The following is a 20,491-nucleotide window of genomic DNA, read 5'->3' on the forward strand; positions in this document are numbered from 1 at the left end:
AGCATAGTCACAATATGAAATGGCAATTTAAGAAAGAGTTTCATTACTTGGATAATTTTGTTAATGGCATATGAAAATCATGATGATTGGAAAGAGAATAAGATTATGGGAAGGGAGCAGAACTGTCCATGTATTGTGCTCCAAATGTTATTTCCTTAGATACAGTACCTGTGTCAAAACAGCACCTTTTTATCCTATCCCTGTTTGTGTTCATAGTAAAAATTTCTCATTGTACAGACAAAAAAAAAAAAAAAAAAAGAAATCCCTCAGCTGATACAGTAAATTACAAGAAGGAAAGCCCAGAGGTGCAAGACTGTTTCTGTGCTGTTGGGTGGGATCTGAATTAATGCTAGGGAAGAATTAGAGAAGAACTTTACCTAGTCACTGGGTTGGGAGAGGGCCCAGCAGTCTCTTGGAGTGCCCAGGTGCCCCTGGAAAGTGATACTGGTGAGCTCAGTGTAGGGCTGTCACCAGCCTTAGCAGGGACAGGAGCTGTGGTGGCTGAGAGGACTGAAGGATCCCTGCCTCAGAGGTGTAGTGAACAGTAGCCATGGCAATGATCAATACAGTAAGACCAACAATTAAGGCTTGAAGGAAGTCTCAGGGCAAATTCACCTTTGTCTTCACCACTACTTGAGTGCCTTTACCCTCTGTGTGTGTAACCTTTGTGTCTGATGTATACCTGTATCCGATGCAGTCCCTCCCGGATGGTCATGTCCCTGGAATGAGAATGGACAGAGGAGTATCTATGCCTAACATGTTGGAGCCAAAGGCAAGTGCAGATGTTATTCGCTTTCCTTCAAGACACTGAAGGTTTTACTGTGAAATGCAGATAAAATATGGGAAATGTCTTAGTTCCCTTGTTTTCCTTTACTTCACCTCAGTCCCTGCTCCTTATGTGCCAATCCTCTCCCTTTGTTTTGGGCTTTGTTCTGCAGGTGTTGGTACTCAGGCAGGCTGAGGGCAGCCCAGGTGTGCTTCCCGAGTTAAGGAAGCCTTTCTAGGGACAAAGTGACAGATATGGAAGGTGCTCCATAGCTGGTTCTCTGTCAGGCTTTCACCAGCCAAAGCACCAGGCCAAACTCAGTGGGAAGGTCTCAGATCTGCCCAGTTTGAAAAGGGCTGCAGAATATTGTGGCTCACAACACGCTGCTGAGGCTGTCTTAATGTAACAATTATGGAAATACATGGATCTTTGACTGGAAGTAAGGTACCTACATGTCTGTCTGGATCTGTTCCTTAGCTCTCAGCACTGTTAACCTGAGACCTGTCCATAATGTTGAATTCCCTATACGAGAAACTCTTCAGGAGATTTATTGGAAAAAGAGACAATGTCTGCTAATTATAATTTAAGATACAAATTAAAATGCTTTTACAGCTATGTCTGAAGACACCTGAGTCAAAAATGAATATAATATATAGAGGGAATTCAAGCAGGGCTGTGTTTTAAATCTTACAACTTATTGCTGGTGAACCTTCCATGAAATCATGATTTTGCCAAAGTTACAAGGATCAGAATTCCTGCAGTTAAGTGAGGAGCTCACTTTGCAAACCAGATTACTTCTTGTGCTTCCAAGTCACCTCCAGACAAACTGTACAAGGCAATAACCCTGGCTTTATAAGCTGAGACCCCAGTGCGCTGTGCAGTTACAAGTGGTTTTATATATTATATAAATAAGACCTTGGGGACTCCTGAGATACTACTTTTTATTCCAATTAATTTCTCTTTCAGTGCAATAGAAATTCTTACAGTCACCACTGCTGTTGATGTACCCAGTGATTTGGGATGCTATTTTGGGTGACAAATTCTGTCAGTATTATTAATGACAAAATTTAATTATTATTTATTAATTATTATTTTAATGATAAAATTTATGGGAAATTTCCTGAGATGATATATGATCACTTTCTGTTAATATTTATAAAGGTGATGCCAGACACTCAGCATGTGTGAATTGGCACTGTTTTTATTCATGTCAGTGGTTCAACACTAACTTAAACCTGATAAAGCAAAATAAGCCAATTCAGAGTCAGCATGAAACACATGAAAAGTAAAAAATAATCCTAAGAATGACCAAATCTTACCAAATGGTTCTCCAGAAAGGACAGAATTTGTGCATCTTGCCAGCCCAGATTGAGACATGCCTTGTTATGAATATTTAAATATAAAATGTACTTATGACCATAGATCTTGACTTAAACTCTGCCTGTTTAAATATGAAAAGTTACATTTTAGTTTCCTACAATGCTGTTTACGGTAGCCATTTCCAGTATCAAACATAAACAATGTAATTCCAAGTATAGACTTAATTGTACAATTGTGACAATGTCAGAATCTCATATAAGAATCATATCTTACAGTTGGTATGTAAGCATACATTATTTAAATTATTATTACTTACAATAAACTCAGTGGTGTGTTCATTGATGCCTGAATGTTATTTATTATGTTTTTGAAAAGTTCATTGGGATATTTGTTAACAATGGAATGAACTTAATTGCTGAGTACTGCACAAAAGTTGATTAAGTCAGACTTCTTCTGATGTTGAAATAATGTAATTAATAGCACTTGATAATAGCTCAGCTCTCTCCAGGAGAGCTTTGATGGTCTCACTCGTGTTCCCAGTGGGCAACTAAGACGAGACCCATAAATGACAGTAAAGGCTGAGCCAATTACCACTGAAGTTTTCAGAAAAACTTCACTGACTTCAGTAGGGCTTGGATGAGGGGTCTGGGAATGCTGCTTTCCTGCTCTGCAGAGACATGCAATGAGAAGGGCTCTAGAGACGCTCTGGCAGACAGAACATGAGCTCTCCTAAGTCATTCCAGGCATGGAAGTGTCTATCCAAGGAAAAAAAAGCCTTAGAACAGACTTTTATTTGCCAGGGATGATTCTGGAAACTGATTTTGAGATTTTCTAAAATCCTTTCCAAGCAGCACTGTTTCTGTTAGTTGTTCGAATTCTCTAACTGTCTAAAAAGGCAAGGAAAGTCATGTGATAAATTCTACTGAATGCAGTGGCCCCCACTAATTAATATCTTGCTTATTCAGAGATGCTGCTTTTTTCACATACTTTCATGTTTTAGAAGTCCACTCGCTAACTGTGTGTCCTTAGGGCCATCCACACTCTGGCAACCATTAGTCAGACCAATGAGTGACGAATGCAATTACCTTAATAAATTTATACATTGATGGATGAGGAAGTATATTGCCTAGAAAGGACTCTGCCTGACCAAAGCCAGCTGATGTGTTATATACACAATAAAAACTGTGGCTTTAAAATATAACGCAGTTCAACGCTAAACAAGTTCTGGCTCTGTCCAGATCAGCTTGTCTTCCATGTATATGATAAGAAAAAAACCCCCTGATATTTGCTTTGAAAAAGAAAATGAATATTTGTGTGTTTATGAAAATTAGACACATTTTGTTCTGTCTGCTTTAGAATATAAATATAAATATCTCTTTTTCCCCCTTTTATACATTGTTAACAGATTTTTCCATATGAAATACTCATGGTGACCAACAGAGGGCGAAATAAAATACTAAAAGATGTAGACAGAACCAGGCTGGAGGTAAGAGAAGCAAGTTCCTAAATGCTCTTTCCTGCTGAAGTTGTTTGTTGTTTGTGAAAGCTGAAACACTGAAATGCGGGTCCTGAGAAATGTGGGACGATTTCTCAGCACTAATCAGGGAAAGGTGAATCAGACATTGGGAGGAAGCAGCTGCATCTCCTCGAACGATCTCCCACACCTCTTGTCTCCCTGCTCATAGACTGAGCTTTTCACAATCCCCTTAGGTTTTCAGGCATTCCATTATATACTGCTGGATTTGCTAAAAGCCCCAAATTGCACAAGTTTCACAGGATCCATATTGGAATGGAGCAATACTTTGTTCGATCTTGGATCATCTCTTAGCTAAGAGTCTGTGTCAGCCATCCTTGAGGATCAAAAGTCTAACTTTCTTTACCTCATCATGAGTCCTGTGACTTAGTTAGACTGGCTGATATCCAAAAATACGAGGATCTAAATCTCTGCCAACAAACAAATATAGTTTACAACTTTGTGGATTAGGAAGACTTAAGCAGCCCAGTGGAATGCTGGGGACGCTTATGTTGTTTGTAGTCAGTTAATCTTCTGTGGAGATGAATGGGAGGAGCCACAAAAATGTGGGTAATTTGGGTAATAATTTGGGTTTATGCCCATTTTTATTATTAGATATGTGGTCACTAATCAGAATTCAGTGCTGCATTAGATTAGTGCCGCAGGGAGACACTTTCCCCATCCAGTGCACTCCAAAGTGGCTGAACAAGAAGTAACTTGTGCACAGGACAGCACCAAAAAGTGTTTCATTAGCAGTAGAGAAGTGTGCTGAACAGTTAGGCTGCCCAGACATCTTCCTTCTCAGAACTTGGAGCATGTCAACCTTCAGCCCCTCTGCAGAGCTCTCCTGAAAAACCCGGGTCTGTTCGGATTTCCATAGGCAGAGGGGACTTGCTAAAGCTGGGATGGGAGTGCAGGAGCTGGTCCTGTTCTCTGGTCTATCACTGCTTCTTGGATGGCTTCAGACCAATCATTTCTCTGTCTCTTGCTTATTCAGCAAGTGAAATAGTTCCTTGATTGATTCCTTGGGCACCCAGGTCCATGAGGACTTGGATACGTGTATTGCCAAAGCATTATTTTTTTCCAGCAATGGCTCTTACACAGCGACATTAAATCCCTAAGGCACTCCAACCTCCTGTTGTGTCTCTTTGGCTTTGACTGACCATTGCCTTTTCTCCTTTCTTTTTTTTTTTTTCTTCCCTCCTTTTTTTTGTTTTTTAAAGCGTCACTTAGCACCTGAAGTTTTTCAAGAAATATTTGGCATGACGATACAGGAGTTTGACAAGTTACCTCTCTGGAGACGCAACGACATGAAGAAAAAAGCAAAACTCTTTTAATCTCCCTTTAAACAAACCAACAACAAATGATGCATAGAATATTGTATCACACAGTCCAAACTGTTTGGAAGCAACTACTTATCCACCAAAAAGGGAAAATCAACATAGTGGCGCCTCTGTACACATCAGTTGAACAAGATGAACAATTGCCCTCCTGGAATGCAGGGAGAAAATACCTGGGCTCAGAAACAGCAATGATAGTTTTCAGAGGTGTCAACCTGTTACCTGTTATTATACAAGATAGAAAACTGTTCTGTTCTTCTCCCTCAATGATACTCCCTTTACTTCTCTCCACAATGCGATGGACTTTATTGCTAGAGCCAGGAAGTGCCCTTAGGATGCCTTGTAGACTAAAGTAGTTGTAACCCCTCCAAGAACTGGAAGAGAATATATACATATATAAATATATATATATATATATGTATGCGTGTTTGCCTGTGTGCGCACATGTATTTATATCTCTCCATCTATCTCTGCGTGTGTATGTGTGTATGTGTGTATATGTGTGTATACATGGAGAGGGACATAGGTAGGTCTGTAGAGAAGGAGAAGCCCCTTGTAACTTATCCACGTGGTCACATTAAGGCTTTCACCCAACTATTTCTTACTTGGCACTCTTTTGACACTTCTTCATGTAACACAACCTGCAATGGTGGGTGCTCTGCTCACCTGCAGGACATACCACTTGGATTTCTGGAAAATGGACTCCTTGTAAATATTTGCTAGGGTAGAGGAAGTGAATTGCTGTGTGTGTTGTCAGTCTTCCCTCTTCCACACTTTCTGCTTGAATTAATAAGGCTGGAGCTTAACCAGTCCTTTGAATAATTTAAAATCATTTAAGTAATGGGAATGGTGGAGAAGAGTCAGTTTTCTTGTAATTTACTCCAGGAGGTGGGTGGATGGGCGTGGGAGTGACAGAGTGAGAAAATGCTATTTTAAGTGTACCCTGGTTTGCACCCAGAGATTTTAGGACAAACTCCCTGCTAGTAATTACTAGTACAGCTCATCAGACTGCAGTGGAGTTGTAGGATTTTACAACGGCAGGGAGGATGGTTCTCTGCAAGCTAACATGCAAATTCATCCCTCTTAGGGAGGAATGTTTATGAATTAAAAGGTACCATCAAGGTGCCAAGCTCTGCCAATAGAGGCTTTTTGATTAAACTGCAGTAGCTGTTCTCAATATGGCACAGTGCATGGGGCCAAGCACTCATTTTAGTTAATTTAGGTTTTCACTTGTGCTTGGAAAAGAGGGCACAGACTTTTTTTTTTTCTTTTCCTCTGTTGAAGCATAAAAGCTCCAGCCTTGGTTATTTTTATTTCCCTTTGTGCCTGACTTGGTTTTTGAAGACAGAGTAATCATGCAAGACAGTTTCTGAGCTGCATTGAACTCCTTATTGCTTTCAGTCTTCTTCCAATATGCTGCAGCTTGAAAAACTGCCTGTATATACCTTAACTGCTTCTGGGCAAGTCCTATACAGAGGAGGACATGAGCACCAAAGTAATTGAATGGATGCATTGTGACTGCCAGGTCAGCTTTTTCTCTTCCTTGGTGCTTAACTGCCAATGCGTAACTGCACTAATGAGCCTGTCTCCTGATAGGAGAGGGACATTGAGGTTCTGTGTCTGTCAAAGAATATCAAGGTTTCCTTTTTAATGCAGAAACTTCAGGCACTGGAGACATCAGAACCTTTGTATTTTCTGTTATATGAGACATTGGTGTTAAAATCTGGAAGTCAGGAAGGGGAAACAGTCCCATGTAGTTCTGAGATTCAGTATCACTGTGTTGAGTTCTCTGTATCACCAAATTACATTTCATCATGAACTGTGCAGGACAGCCCAAACCCTGCCTCTTCTTTGCTGGTTTAGGAAGTCCTGTTGTGACAGATCACTGTGGTTCCTTTGATAAAATCTGAGATGAAGATTCAGTGTGTGAGAGACAGAGACTAGGGCACAGCACCTGCTCCATGTCCCTAGAGCTAAGGGAATTTGGGTCTGTGGGACAAGCTGGAGTACATGCCACCATGGAGATCTGGCATCATCCCCACTGAACAGAAGTCCCTGGGGACACTGTGACACACACACTTGTGAGTGAGCTCTCTGGGTGGTACGAGGTTGCAGCAGGGATCAGTGTAAGATGTTTCACTCCATTTTTCAGAACATGCATCTGAAAGGTTTTTAGAGGAGCTCTGAGAAGTAAATAGGAGTGTTAGGGGCTTGGGCAGGTTGAGATGCATTTCTGAGTGACTGCTGAAACCAAATCCATATGATGAAAGAACAGCAGTGTTTTACACTCACAGACTTCCTGAATGCTGTGGTCTCAGAAATTCAGTGTTTGGTCACCTGCAAAGTGTGGCTTAACTTTGAGATGAACATTTGTTTTAGTGCATTTAACCTATTAAAAATCTCCACATTGTCATCCCACATCCTATAGACACTGAAACTATTAGGCATCACAGGTATTTTAGTCCAAGTCACCTTGACCATACCCCTTTTAGACCTGAAGAGTTGCTCTCTCAAGGATGTGAGCTGCCAGTCTGCATTTTTCTGTCCCCATCTCTAGGTTACTACTGAACTTCTCATAGCACATCCAAACACACTACCCAGTCATTTCAGAAATGACTAAGCCAGGTTGTTTTCTTACCTCTCCCTCCTATGCACAAAAAAAAAAAAAAAAAAAAAAAAAGAGAGGAAAAAAAAAGAAAAAAAGAAAAAAAAGAAAACAAAGGAATTTAAAAAAAAAAGGGAAAAAACCCCTCAGCTTCTTAGGCTGTGAAGGATGGCATGGTAATTTGGATCTGCCTCATCAACTGAGAATTTAAAACTGCAGCTGAATCTTGGGAAGGAATGAAGAGAAGCCAGCTTAGATGTTGCAGAAACAATTCATCTCTGACTGGATTTTTGGGCCACTGCTGGCTCCCATCTCACTGATGTGGAGCAGTCAGTCAGTTCACAGCCCTCTATGCTAGACTTACTACTGCTTTATTCCTCACTGAGAACATGAAGGGTTTTCTGAGCTTCAGTTTCATGCCTACAGTTAATTCCCAACCACCTACATGTAGACACACCCCAACAGATCATCTGTCCACAAAACCCACAGCTGCAGCCAGCCATGGGGGAGGGAAGATTTCTGCAGTGGGCTCTTAGTGATTGTCACTGCAACATTTTCTGTTCCTTCCTCTGGTCTTCCCACCTAAAAACAAAATGTAGCCCCAGGGAGAATTTTCTTTGTAGGCAATTAATCATTCTCCTGGTATCCATTGAGTAGCAGTTCTTAGTAATTCCCCTCTTTGATGTTCCTTTGAGACATGTCAGGAGTTGGACTACATGGTCTTTAAAGGTCCCTTCCAACCCAAATCATTCTGTGATTCTATGAATATGCCTTAAGTATATGCTTGTGTTCTTCTATCTCCTGCAAAGCATTTAAGCTTCTGACAAATTCCCATCCCATCAATGCTATCAACAGAATGTCATTACCAAGATGACTGAAAACTGTTTGCTTTTGTCTTCTTCTTTCTCCTTTTCTGCTTTAGGAGCAATGTAAGAGCAAGGCCCAGTCAAAGTGTTGCAGAATAACCCCACGTGTACACATGGGATGATGTACACATGGGATTATGTACACATGCAGGTCCTTGAGCACAGGTGCACGTGTGGCACACGCCCTCCCCATTTGGAGCCCATTAAATATCGAGTGTGGTGTGTTGTGGATGTACTGCAGTGTGCTGTGAAAGGTTAGGCTGGCAGAACTCAATAGCTGTATTTGGGGTAAGACATCTCTGTGGCTCCAGTAGTGCTTTTACTTCTGTGAAGATAGATGTCATCTCTCCTTACAAAGTCCTATAGTCCCAAGTCTGTGGGCCAGGCACTGAAGTGCTTGCTGCCCTTTTCCTGTTGTAGTTGGGAAATCCTTTCTCAGCCATGTAGTTCGTATGTCCTGCTGCTCAAGGGAGGTCATCAGCAGCCTCTTTCATAAGTTTGCTACACTGAAGTTAGACATATTTTGAAGTGAATCCCTTTCCACAATCCGTTTGTCTCCTCACAGGGTAATATTGATGGACAGAGAAGGGTTAAGGTCTGGGAAGGAGGAGGGCTGGCATAAGCTTGATTTCTCCAGGGCTTGCCAGGGTGATGTTTGGCAGGATTAAAGGAAAACACTGGCATGAGCCTGTAGTACCTGTTTCAGACTGTGGGGAAGTCAAGTTTGGAGTTCATAGCGTGTGAGCACCCACACTGAAATTAATGGTATGAAGCTGTTAGAACAAGCAACAGGAAAATTAGGCCCCAGAATGGTAAAAATATGAACATCCTCTAAACTCATCTTGGAATGACTTATTTTGGCTCACCCTGACTTAGGAGGAGATGTTGGCATATTTGGACCATAGCCTCGTAGAGCAGACAGATGAAAACCACCCTTTCTCTCACTCTGTGATTCATTGCTTTCCTCTGGAATGTGTTTGTGGAGGAGGACATCCACATCCTGAATGTTACCTACAGCAGTGAGGAACACCAGTCAGTGATAATGACAATTCAATAAAACACTTGCAGGAAACCAGAATTAAGCTAATCTGTCCCAAAATGCCACTCATCTTTCCATGCCAGAGGGACGCTTAGGGCTTGTCTCCACTGCCCCCTTCCCCATTCAGTTCTCCCCAGGTCATGGTCTGGTTTGTGGCCCTGTCAACACACCCACTAGAGTCCAGCACAGTCTTCAGGGTAGATGCTTAGCAAGGGCTGGTCTTGACAATATGTGGTACATTTTTACCCCATTGCTGCAAAATGAAGAGCAGGAGAGAGCTCCTGAGCACTGTGACAGTAGCACAATGCGCCTTTTCCCTTTAGTGTAGAAACACTCCTATCACTATGGGCTGCACCACTGCTCTGGCTGATCGGTTTTGCCTTGTGATTTCTCCCACACACCTTTTTTGTGCTTAATAAAAAAAAGAAACAACAAAAAATCCATTACAATGCAAAGATACCGAGTTTTCAGTGAGACAACTCTGCTGGCTGGAGCTTTGTGATGCCCACATTTGGCAGAAGTGTTATTAATTTTAATGTAAGCATCAGTGCAGGAAGTGGGAATGTAATTGGCCATTAATGTTGTTTGCCTGTATGCAAAATAAATTATTTGTTGCCCAAAGGGCTTCTAATAGGGAAATAGATTTCTGCTAATGAGTTGCTCAGAAATGCTCGTCTTTGTGAAGAGGGAGTACTTCCATGTGCACTGTGGTCCTTCTTTTGAGGTAAAACAGAGATGACAAAGGCAAACAGTAACCTGTTCTGTCAGGATCACCACAGTTAGTACAGGTGTTGCTCCCAGGACTTGCAGAACCGAGGCCCACAGGATCTTGCCCCTGGGCGTTAGGAAATGCAGCATTTCAGCAGCAGAAGCAGCTGTGGGAATCCCAGCGGTGCCTTACCAGGCTGAGTCTCTAGCTCCCTTAGGATGCTTTGACAGGTCCCACTGGACATTTGCCTGGGCTTTTGTCACGGAACACCTACAGAATGCACTTCCCCCCAGATGCAAACCCGCTGGCAGCGGTGGAGCCTCTCGCTGGCACCACACCCCTGGAGCCAGGGAAGCCTCTGGCTGCTGTGTGTGCCCACAGCGAGGAGCTCAGTGTGTCACTCCCAGATCAGCCCTGTCCAAGCAGTGAGGCTTGGTCGTTGTGGACAACTCTTCCTGTAAGGGGGCCTTACAGCTGGGGGCTTTTTTTAAGCTTTGGAAACTGAAACTAATTTTTTAAAGGTATACTTTCCTTTAAATCAGTAGATTTTGGCAATAGAATTTTTTTATTGTTTTATTTTTCTTTTCTCCTCCCTCCACATGTTACAAACCAGCGTTGTGGGGAGGTGTACCTGTGTTTTCCATTCATCTGTCTCTTTTTCTGAGTCTCTGTAAAAGTGAATCAATGTCTTGTCTGTACAGTAAGTCTGCTTGTATGCATAATGAGAAGTTGAGCTGGGTTGCTGTTCCGTACAATTAGTGTTTCCACTGTCATACTGCAAACAGCACATATTGCACTCCTGTGCCACTGTAATCTGCATCACTGTTGTACTCAAGTCAATGAATAAAGTTTGGAGCTTTATTCTTAATTTCTGGATTCATGTTGCCTCATTTATTTTGGTTTTCCTTTTTTCATTTTGCAGAGTTATAGCAAAGTTCTCTTACAAAATAGGATGTATGCTCAAGAAGAGAGCTCTCAGGTGAGATATGAGTGATCAGAGCAAGACAGATGACAGTTACAGGTTTGAAATTTGTCACAAGGCTTCTTGTAGCTAATCCACTAGAAATAGATACTCAGTAGAAATAGATATTCGTGCAAACCACATAGAGGTGTTACTTGCGTTGTCAGTTGTGGTTTAAAATGACCTGAGATACCAGCAAGGTCAAATAGACCATGCTGTTGTGTCAGCTTCAAAGACTAAATGGTTTCCTTTCTTGACCTTTGCAAATTCAGCTACAATGTTAGTCCCCATCTTGAAAATGGTTTATATTTAAAGTGAGGTGTTTGCTCAATCATCTGGAGTTTAAACCTGCCTACCCTTGGTGTGGGGTGGAAGGTGGGGGATGATGCCATCCAAGGAAATCGGGCGTTTATCACACCCATGATGTGCCGAACACCTGGGCCCAGCAGACCATCGTGGCAGCGCAGTTAAACACGTGGTGCTTCTGAGGATGTGATGCAGCACAAACCCTGCACAGTCCTTGAGCCTCCAGAAAGCCCCTGCAGCAGCAGGATCCATGCCCTGCAGATACCAGGTTCTCCATCTTCTCTCCTACTCCTCAGCCCTCTGAGACTCCCCCCCTTGCCCTACCTTGATGCTCTCCACAGGTTCTCTCTCATGTCAAAGGTAAAGCTTCCCCAGGGTTTTACTTCAATGTACTGTGTTGAGAGTGTTTAAGGACTGAGTCTCCGATGAGATGAGGACTCAGGTTCCTGCTTGGAGAGCAACAGCTGGAGGATTCAACACCACCAAGAAGTTACTCTTTAGGAAGGTTCATATCTGCCTGGATTTTTGCTGTGTTGTGTGTGTGCTGAGACTTGCACAAGAGAAACTTCTCTGTGAACAAATCCAGCAGAGCAACCTGGTGGCAGTTAGAAATGTCCTTTCTTTGGATTGCATCTCGGGGCATCTCCTGTTAACCTCCCTGGGCATCTTCACTCCTTTAGGAAGTAAGGAAGGTCTGTGCATGAAGTACCTGCTTAAAAAAACACAAGTGAAAGTCTATGATTTGGCCTTGGGACTTTTCTAGACAGTTTCCCAAACATAGAAAAAACTCAAAACCCAAAGTCTCCCTTTAGAATCACTCTGTCTCTTGAAAATCCACCAGCTGGCAGTCAGCTCCCTCCCTCAGCAGTTACAGTGCAGTGCCAGCCCTGGGACATGTCCTGCCAGCCCAAGCTCTGGAGATCCCAAGCAGCAATCCCAGCTGGGGATCATTGACCTGGCAGTGTCATGGAGCAGTTGCTCCATTACAGCCTCCCCCAGACCAGGGAACATTATCCCTGACTGCACTTCTGTGTGTCCAGCAAATTCACAAAGATCCATTCCAGTCATCGGTCCCACGGTGAGACAGTGCCAGCCCTCCTAAGCACATTTTAAATTTCCCTCTGGTTAAATACACAAGCCCACTGAAATCTAAGTCTAGGATTGCTTTTTTTTTTTAAATTGTTAGCCCATTTCCCCCTGCTCCCCTCCTCCCCACAAGTAATGTGAAGTTTATGACCCCTGAGTAATGACTGTGGAATGCTCTGCATCCTACAGCCATGGCGAGGCATCTGGCAATGGGAATCTTCACAGCATGTAAAAAATACACAGATAATACCATTGTAAATAACTCAGATCAAAACAAGTCAAATGTCAATGCTAATTTGCTGTCAAGTATAGCCCAAGACCACTTCCTCCTGCAAGAGGAGAGACCCAGTTCCCAAGTGTGACTTGCTCCCCACCTAAAGAAGCTTATTCTCCACCAAAAATCTCTCCAAACTGAGTTAACAAGAGTGGAGTTTTTTCTCCTTAATGTTTTATTTTTTCTGTAGCTTTTTTGCCTGTCTGCTGTGGAGTCCAAGGCTGGGAAATGAAACTTCAGTTTTGCCTGACATTTTTCTATTGTTAAAAAGGACTCTTGGGAGAGATATTTACTGTTTTCCATGGCTCAGTCAGAGGGCAAGAGAGAAAAGTTGTTCCAGGAGTCCCCATTACAAAGCATTTTTTCACATAGGCTCACTTTTTTATTTTTTAAAGGCTGGGAGATTAAAGAGCCGGCAGCCCTGGAACAGGAAGTTTGCTGTACATCCAAAGGTCAGGTGGGTCTCAGACAGCCTCTGCTTCCAGCTCTTTTATATACACACTGCAGATTAAAATGTACATCCCAGGCTGGATGTAGCCATGGCAGTGATGGGGGCCCAGGGGTTTGGGGGAAAGGAAGAGAGGGGAAGCAGGAAAACAGCAGACTGCAGCCTCTCCTCGGGCTGGGATTTCATAAGACAAAGCACTGGGTGGCTGTTCAGCCAGCTTAAGGTATTCCCACGCCCCCACAGCTTTTTCCTGCCATCAGATATGTCAGCATGACTGCTTGTGGGGTCGCTCTCAGTGACATTCGGGAACTAATCCTGCTTAAAAAAACATTTTTTACTTTTTATTTCATTGCATAGCATCGTTGGGGTTTTTTTATCTTCTTAAACCAAGTCAGTTCCCTGCTTTGAGTTAACCTCCCAAAATAGTTGTGCTGGGCATGAAAAATGGGGTGGCCACAAGTGAACAGTGGGGTCTGAAGGAAGAGCAGACCACATTAAACTGCCAGTGATTCCGCACTCTGTGTGTCATGAAAGCTGTCTCAAGTCCATGGCAGAGAGGGCAGCTGGTGGCATTCCTTCAATTCCAGCAGTACCACCACACCTCCTGTGACTGTCAGTTTAAAAGGGTAGCGTTGTCTCCAAGATGTTTGAGGGTCACACTGCTGGAGTTAGGTACTTGTACAAGGTGAGGAGTGTTTCAGCTGCCACCTCAGTATGAAAGAGGGAGGCAAGGGGGTGGACTAAATCCCATCTCCAACGTGCACCTTCTGGAGGAGGTGGCTGTTCTGCTGGCAGAGGAAGCCAGGTGCAGACCCTGAAGAGCTCTGTGGTCTGTGTGAGGCTGGGTGTTTCGGGGCACAAGCTGGGACAGAGCCCTGCCAGGCACACTTGTTTGGTATTGTAATGTCTTTGCTAAAACTATGGCAATACTGTTTGGACCTAAGTCAGGAGAAGATGATCTCTACAGAGTTGAGCTCCTCTTAGTGAAATTCCTGGCCTTCCAAGTTGGCAAGAGCAAAGGTCTGGATGTAAATTATCAGTGCATCCCTGGGCAGCCAGTGAAGAAGCATCAAAAAGTGAGCCAGGTCTGCCAGGAACAGACTGACAGATCTGGAGGCTGATTTTGCTGCTTGGGGTCTGCCACACCTGGGAGTCATCTATTTCCCTTAATTTGGGCTATCCCAGCCCCCACAACTCCAGGCTGTGGAGGGAAGAGTCAATGATAGAACCAAACCTCTTTGTAGGAATAGCCCAGTAAAGCTGCCAGAGGGAAACAGGGCTCCCCCTTGGCTGCCTCTCCTGGATTTAGGCTGGATGCTGCAGAGGAGACAAAATGCAGCTGACTCCATTCAAGGAATTCATTGACAAAGGCTCTGAGGCTTTATGTGAACCAAAGCATTTGCTGTGAAACAAGAGACAAGGTAATAATTGAATCAGGGTTCACAATGAATGAACTGCTGCTGAGAAATGCCTGCTTCACAGCTTTGATATAGTCAGGATGTTCAATGACTGCCAGGGGCAAACTCTGTGGTATCTCAGTTAGCTCTTACCCTAATTACCGTTTACAGAGAAGTTGCTGCTAGATGAATGAGGACTGCAATATAAAGGACTTTAGTAAGATTTATTGATGAGACTACATGAATAATTCCCCGTGCAATGATGCATTTAAGACCACAGATACTGTGGGAGGAGGAAAGCCAGTGTTTGATATTTTGAATGATTTTAAAGTGTGTGTTTTATTTTTATGTTTCAGCTATTGCTGTTCCCTCTAACTGTTCTCTTTCAAAAAAAAAATTAATCCTCCTGCCACCTAGGTTTGTGAAACAATAGTAGATAATTGAAAATAAGCTTCTTCTGAGGCCAATAAATATTGGATAAATGACTCTATGATAACTGGTCTGCCATGGTGCTCAGGCAGCCCAGAATATAACGCTTCAGCACTCTGATGTTGCTCTGATCTCTTGGCACTCAAAGTTTGGGTTTTCCGTAACTAACTAATTGTTCAGCTTCCTGAAAATTACATTTGTGCTCTTTCTCCCTTGGGAGCAATCCCAACAGAGGACCCTTTGGAGAATTTTCCTGGGCCTAGCCAGTTTGAGTGACAAGGGAGGTACCACCAGGGCAGGCAGATAACCTGGGGGGAAAAGCTGGCTGAAAACTTGACCCTGTGAGGAAAAAATGAGTAACTTTTAATCATATCAGCAAGCCTGTCAGCCTCGACAGGCAGCCAACCCATTGCCAGTGCTGAGATAAAGGAAGGGATGAGAGAAGGCATTACCACTCAGTGGCAAGTTTCAGCAAAGCAGAATTGACCCTCTGCCCAGGTCCCAGGATTTGACTTCTTCTCCGCATGGGGACACTCAGGAAAGTTCACTCCTAATTAACTAAACTTAAACCAAATTTACTAATCATCGCCCCAAATGTCTTTAGTTAGATTAGCTCACTGTGGAATGGAGTAAACCAAAACAAATTTAAGACACTTGAAGTCTGAAGGTTTTGTAGGATGTTCTGCAAGTCCCTTGTGAGATACTAAAGCTGCTGTAGCTCACCAGTTCACCACCACTCCTCTGCTGCATGTCACCTCCTAAAGCTGCAGCACTGAAGCCTCTGAAGGGGTGAACACTGCATGCAAACACCTGCAGGTTACTTCAAGAGATGTTCCTTGGTGGTGCCATGGCTTTGTGCTGAAAACTAAGTGCCACAACAACAATAGTGTTTGGTGAGTGGCCAGTGAGAAGCAAGCAGGGGACAGAACAGGCAACATCTCTTGAAACAGCTTCAGTTCTGAGAATTGCCTATCAGCAGAAACCTCTTCCTGTAGCAGGAACTCACTTGTGACCTGTGGCCTGTCTGTGGGGAGACCAGAAAGGTGCGTCCAGGCTGGACCACGTGCAACTGTACAGTCCCCTTCTGCCCACACAGTCTGTTGTGGCTGCAGCTCTTTGCTCCCTAGGGATGGGCAGATGATGGATTGAGTGTGCAGGGGCCTCAGGCACTGCAGGACACTCTTCCCTCGTGCCACTTGTACACGAGGTGATGCACACACCATTCCCCAGTGTAGCCGGTGGCAGCCCTAATGGCCCATGGTCCTGGGCGACTCTCCCAGTTGCTCCTCTCCTCCAAAAAAACCATTTCTGGGCACCTGGCCTGCAGTGTGAAACAGCCTTTGTGTGATATTTTGTCAGCTACAAATAATTGAAAAAGGCCTACATAAAGTCCTAATTGTGTCACAGAACAGGCTCTTCAGTCATCCATCTTCCTATTAAACTTGTGAATTTCAGCTACTCAGCTCTGTTGGAGTTATTTTCCCCTTCCCCTCCTTCTTCTTTTAAGCTTCTATTTATATTCTCTCAGTTGTCTCTGCCAGAAGATCTCATGTGGATACATTAGGCCTTTTCAAAAGGAAAGTTGGATTACAGTGATTTTTCTCCCCGTAGGACACAACAGCTTCATCATTCATAACAGAGCAATACACTATAACTTCATTATAGATGGCATGAAGCTGGCCTATTTAAACAGAATACTTAATGATGGTTAGGAAGGCAGGAGAAATTCAGCTCCACAGCTCTGTGTGTGAGAAGAGAAACAGCATTTTTTGGTTTTTACTGAGGCGGATTTCTTGATTCTTAATTAAATCCCTTTTCACAGGAACAAAAAAAAAAAACAAGTGGAAGATTCAACTGACATAGGTGAGACCTATTACCTGGCAGTTAATTCCATTTTGGCAGGTAGTTTGGCATACTCTAACGTATAATATTTATAGCAGGGAAGGAAACTTGGACTCCTCCGTAGTACTCAGCCTCCACTGAAACAAGCTGCAGTTTATTGGTGCTGTATGACCACAGGTTCTCGTTCTTTCCCCTTGCCCACCTCAGCAGTGCTGACCACAGAAGCTCTGCTCCTTGACTTCGACTGAGTAGAACTGGTTAAGGCCTAAAGAAAAACTGCAGGCTGAAAACCACTCTTTTTGGGAAAATGCCAGAATAAATAGCCTTTTGCGAGCTCACAGCTGACATGAGACCACAGTTTGCAGTGATGACGGGGGAGGCTTAAAAAAATCCCAGTGAAAATGTAGCAAGATGTAAAAATTAATGTTTTCCCATATTTTGATAAAATTAGTTTTTCTTCTCACCCGGGTAAGCTTTCCTGGTGCTGAAAGGTGCCAAGAGTTCAGCTCTGTTCAGGCAAGTCCTCCATTTACAGCTTGAGAATCCACACAGATTTTTTTCTTCTAACTTGGGAGAAATTTTGTTCAATGCTGGTTTACTAGTAAAATCTGTAAGAGAGGATGAAATTTCTAATATTTTCTCAGCTGTCCTTAATGGGAAAACCATGATTTCCTATCCTATCCCCTCAAAAATAGTACCATGTTGTCATGAATGAGTGTTTAGGTCACTTAAAGAATCACCAGCAAAGGCATCAGCAAAAGCAGGTTTAATATGGAAGAGAAAGTGCAACAAAGTTCACTGGCAATGTTTATTCTACTAGTTCCTAGGTGATTAAAGCACACGGAGAAAAAAGCAAACTAAAATCTAAAATCAATTCATCTAAAACCAAAATCAATTCCAAAATTATCCATGTGGAGCCTGGGAGGAGGGATTGGGGAAAGTGTAAGGATAGGAAAGAGTAAAAAGGAATAAGGGACACCCTTCCCAGGTTCACAGTGGACTCCCTTGCCAAACTGAGCCCCAGAACTCACCAGTGGTTTAGGTCTAGAGGTTTAACAGCCCTTAAACTTAAGAGCACTTAATCAATAGCTTAAGTTAAACAATTTAACAAAGCATTCATATAGAATTTACTATAAGCACAACAGCAACTCACAGGCCTAGCTTACTTGAAAATCTAAAGTACTTAAGAGTTGAGGAGAGCAACATTCCCAGTACATTTGGTATGGCATATTCACACTTAAACACACGTGCATCTAAAGGAGCCAGTACAAGGCGTATATACCCATGAAAAATTCCCCTTGAATTCAGGGAAGCACTCATGTTGGATGCCTTTACATCTTTTCAAGAGGTGACGGGTTGAGCCTGGAGGATTTGGGGGTATCAGCCCAGGATCTGTCAGTGTTTGGCGCTGGTCCTCCAAGAACAGCAAATGTGGGAGTTTGTGGCTCTGAGAGGCCCCACTCCGAGGGGGGTGCTGGGGCAGCCACTGCACTCCAGGAGACCTCAAAGGGCCTCTCTTTGGACTGCTGTTTATAGGATCACAAGAGAGTTGGCTTCAGCCATATAATATTCCATCCTGGCCGCAATTCAGGTCAGTGGCTTTCTTTGAAAGTTCAATTACAAAAATGCTGTTCCGCTTGGGCTGTTATTCAGGCAAGAAAAATAAGTTTCCAAGGCTGTTTGTAAAAAACAGGAGCATGTTAGACAGCACTAATTCCTGGGAGCAGACAGTGTTTCTGATAAGCTTGAAAGTAGCTCAGCCCAGCTGTTCTTCAAGGCCAAGACCTAAGGAACATCGCTGAGATCATAGGCCAGGAGGTTCATGGGGGGATGATGCACCACCACACAGGGCTAACTACGCATCAGGACTTTGTATCAGAAACTCAGGAAGTTGATGGCCACGTCCTGTGGTGCCTGTGAGTGTTACAAGCTGCAGTACAGTGCACGGATAACCGGTGAGGTCTGCTGGTGTGAGCATCCCCATGTGGAGTTTGCAGGGAAGGGGAACAAAGAATGCCTGGGACTCCTTTAACTGATACTGAACATTGTCAAAGGAAAGCTGAGGGGCTTCTCGGGAGGGGATAGTGGGTCTGGGGTGAAAAAAAAAATACAAGGAAGAAATGACTCCAGGAGGAACAAACGCTGTGGCTGTTGAGCACACTGTCTGGTCAGCATGCCTCATACTTTGGCCACAAGAAGGTATTCTATCTGTCAAGGGAAAGAAAACAATTCAAGCTATTAGGACTCCCTGTAATTTGGCCTACAAGCAGTTTGGACTTAACAACTGAAAAGGAAATGTTAAAGAATGGGAAGCCAAGAGAAGCTCATCAAAAAGACATCTGGTCCTGCTGTCCTTAATGGGAAATCCCCCCCTCCCTCCAGCCACCCTCTTCCTAGCCACGCTCTTTTGAAACAGTTAATGTCTGAGAGAATCCAAAACATTGCTGGAATGTATCAGTGATGAAGCTTTTGTATAGCTGAGCAGCTAAACAGCTTGGTTTTGTTTGTGTTAGGGTTGATTGTCTTGCCTTTCATCGGTGAAAGTCAGAAATGGCTGGACAGAAGTTAATGGAGCAATAGTGGTCGAAGGCCAGCTTCAGCTGGGGGAGAATCTGGTCACCTCTTTTATGGCTAGAACCATGAAATGTTTCACAGGGAAGCAAAAAGACCTCAAAAGAGGCACCCATAGACAGCATACTTGTAAATCACCCGAGATGGATTCATGCTCTCCAACAGAGCATTTAGTTCTCTTCCAGTGAGCAGCTTTGCTTGGAACAATTATTCTGTCCCAGTGACCCATCTGCCTCTCTGTTTCTTCTGGCCCTTTCTTCACTGACTGAACCCTGGCAGGCTCCCAGTGCCTTCCTGGAACCAAGGAACTCATCTGGTCTGCTATAAAGCACCCACAGAGATTAGTTATGGGGAAGGATTGCTGCTCATGCTCCTGAGTGGGTAGCCCAGGATCTTTAACATGTTTCTGCACTCAGCCACGTGGCAATGCCATTTATCACAGCCTCTCACAGAAAGTTGTGTTCCCAGGGCCTGGGTGGCTCAGAGTTTCTGCACAGGATGCAGAGTGTTTGATCACATGAATCAGGACAGCTGGCAGAGTCCAGCTATTTAGACCTCCTTAAGGAATGAGCAGAGGACTCTGTTCAAATTCCCAAAACCAACCATATTCCCTTCATCCCTTAAATCAGAAAATCTGGAAGACCAGTGGGATTCAGCAGATCAGCGTTCAAAGACATTGATGAAAGCTCTATAAACATCCTGAACTCCCACCAGTACTCCCACCCAGAAGGAAGATCAGGGGGACTTTCAAGGAGACAGCTGAGCTGTGACTGATGATTGCTCTTGTCCAGTCCCAGCTGTGTGTTCCCACCTGCTCAGTGGTCTCCTCCTTCCATCCAGCTGCAAGTGCTTGCCATTTACCTGGTACTGTCCCAATCCTGCCTGGCTCTACTACAACCCAACTCAAGTTCTCAGGTGGCAGAAGAATATGCCATTTTAGTTTTCTGTCATTTCAGCGTGGAAGTTGGTCCAATAGCTGTGAAGTGACGCTAGGAAGAGAGATCATTTGGCCAGAAGCA

The 20,491-nt window shown here is 43.6% G+C and overlaps 1 protein-coding gene across 19 annotated transcripts in view; it reads left to right on the plus strand.

Annotated features, from left to right (window-relative positions):
- ABLIM1 (actin binding LIM protein 1) overlaps positions 1–11,026 on the plus strand; it is a 193,620-nt gene extending 182,594 nt beyond the window's left edge. For all 19 annotated transcript variants that reach the window (XM_048310614.1, XM_048310609.1, XM_048310615.1 and 16 more), the window contains 3 exons: positions 698–772; positions 3,492–3,572; positions 4,823–11,026. In XM_048310614.1, the coding sequence (XP_048166571.1) occupies positions 698–772; positions 3,492–3,572; positions 4,823–4,936 (270 nt within the window). In that variant the 3' untranslated portion in view covers positions 4,937–11,026. The remainder of the gene's footprint in view (positions 1–697; positions 773–3,491; positions 3,573–4,822) is intronic.
- The last annotated feature ends 9,465 nt before the right edge of the window (positions 11,027–20,491 follow it).

This window comes from Corvus hawaiiensis, chromosome 8 (assembly GCF_020740725.1).
Source record: "Corvus hawaiiensis isolate bCorHaw1 chromosome 8, bCorHaw1.pri.cur, whole genome shotgun sequence".
NCBI classification, from domain to species: domain Eukaryota; kingdom Metazoa; phylum Chordata; class Aves; order Passeriformes; family Corvidae; genus Corvus; species Corvus hawaiiensis.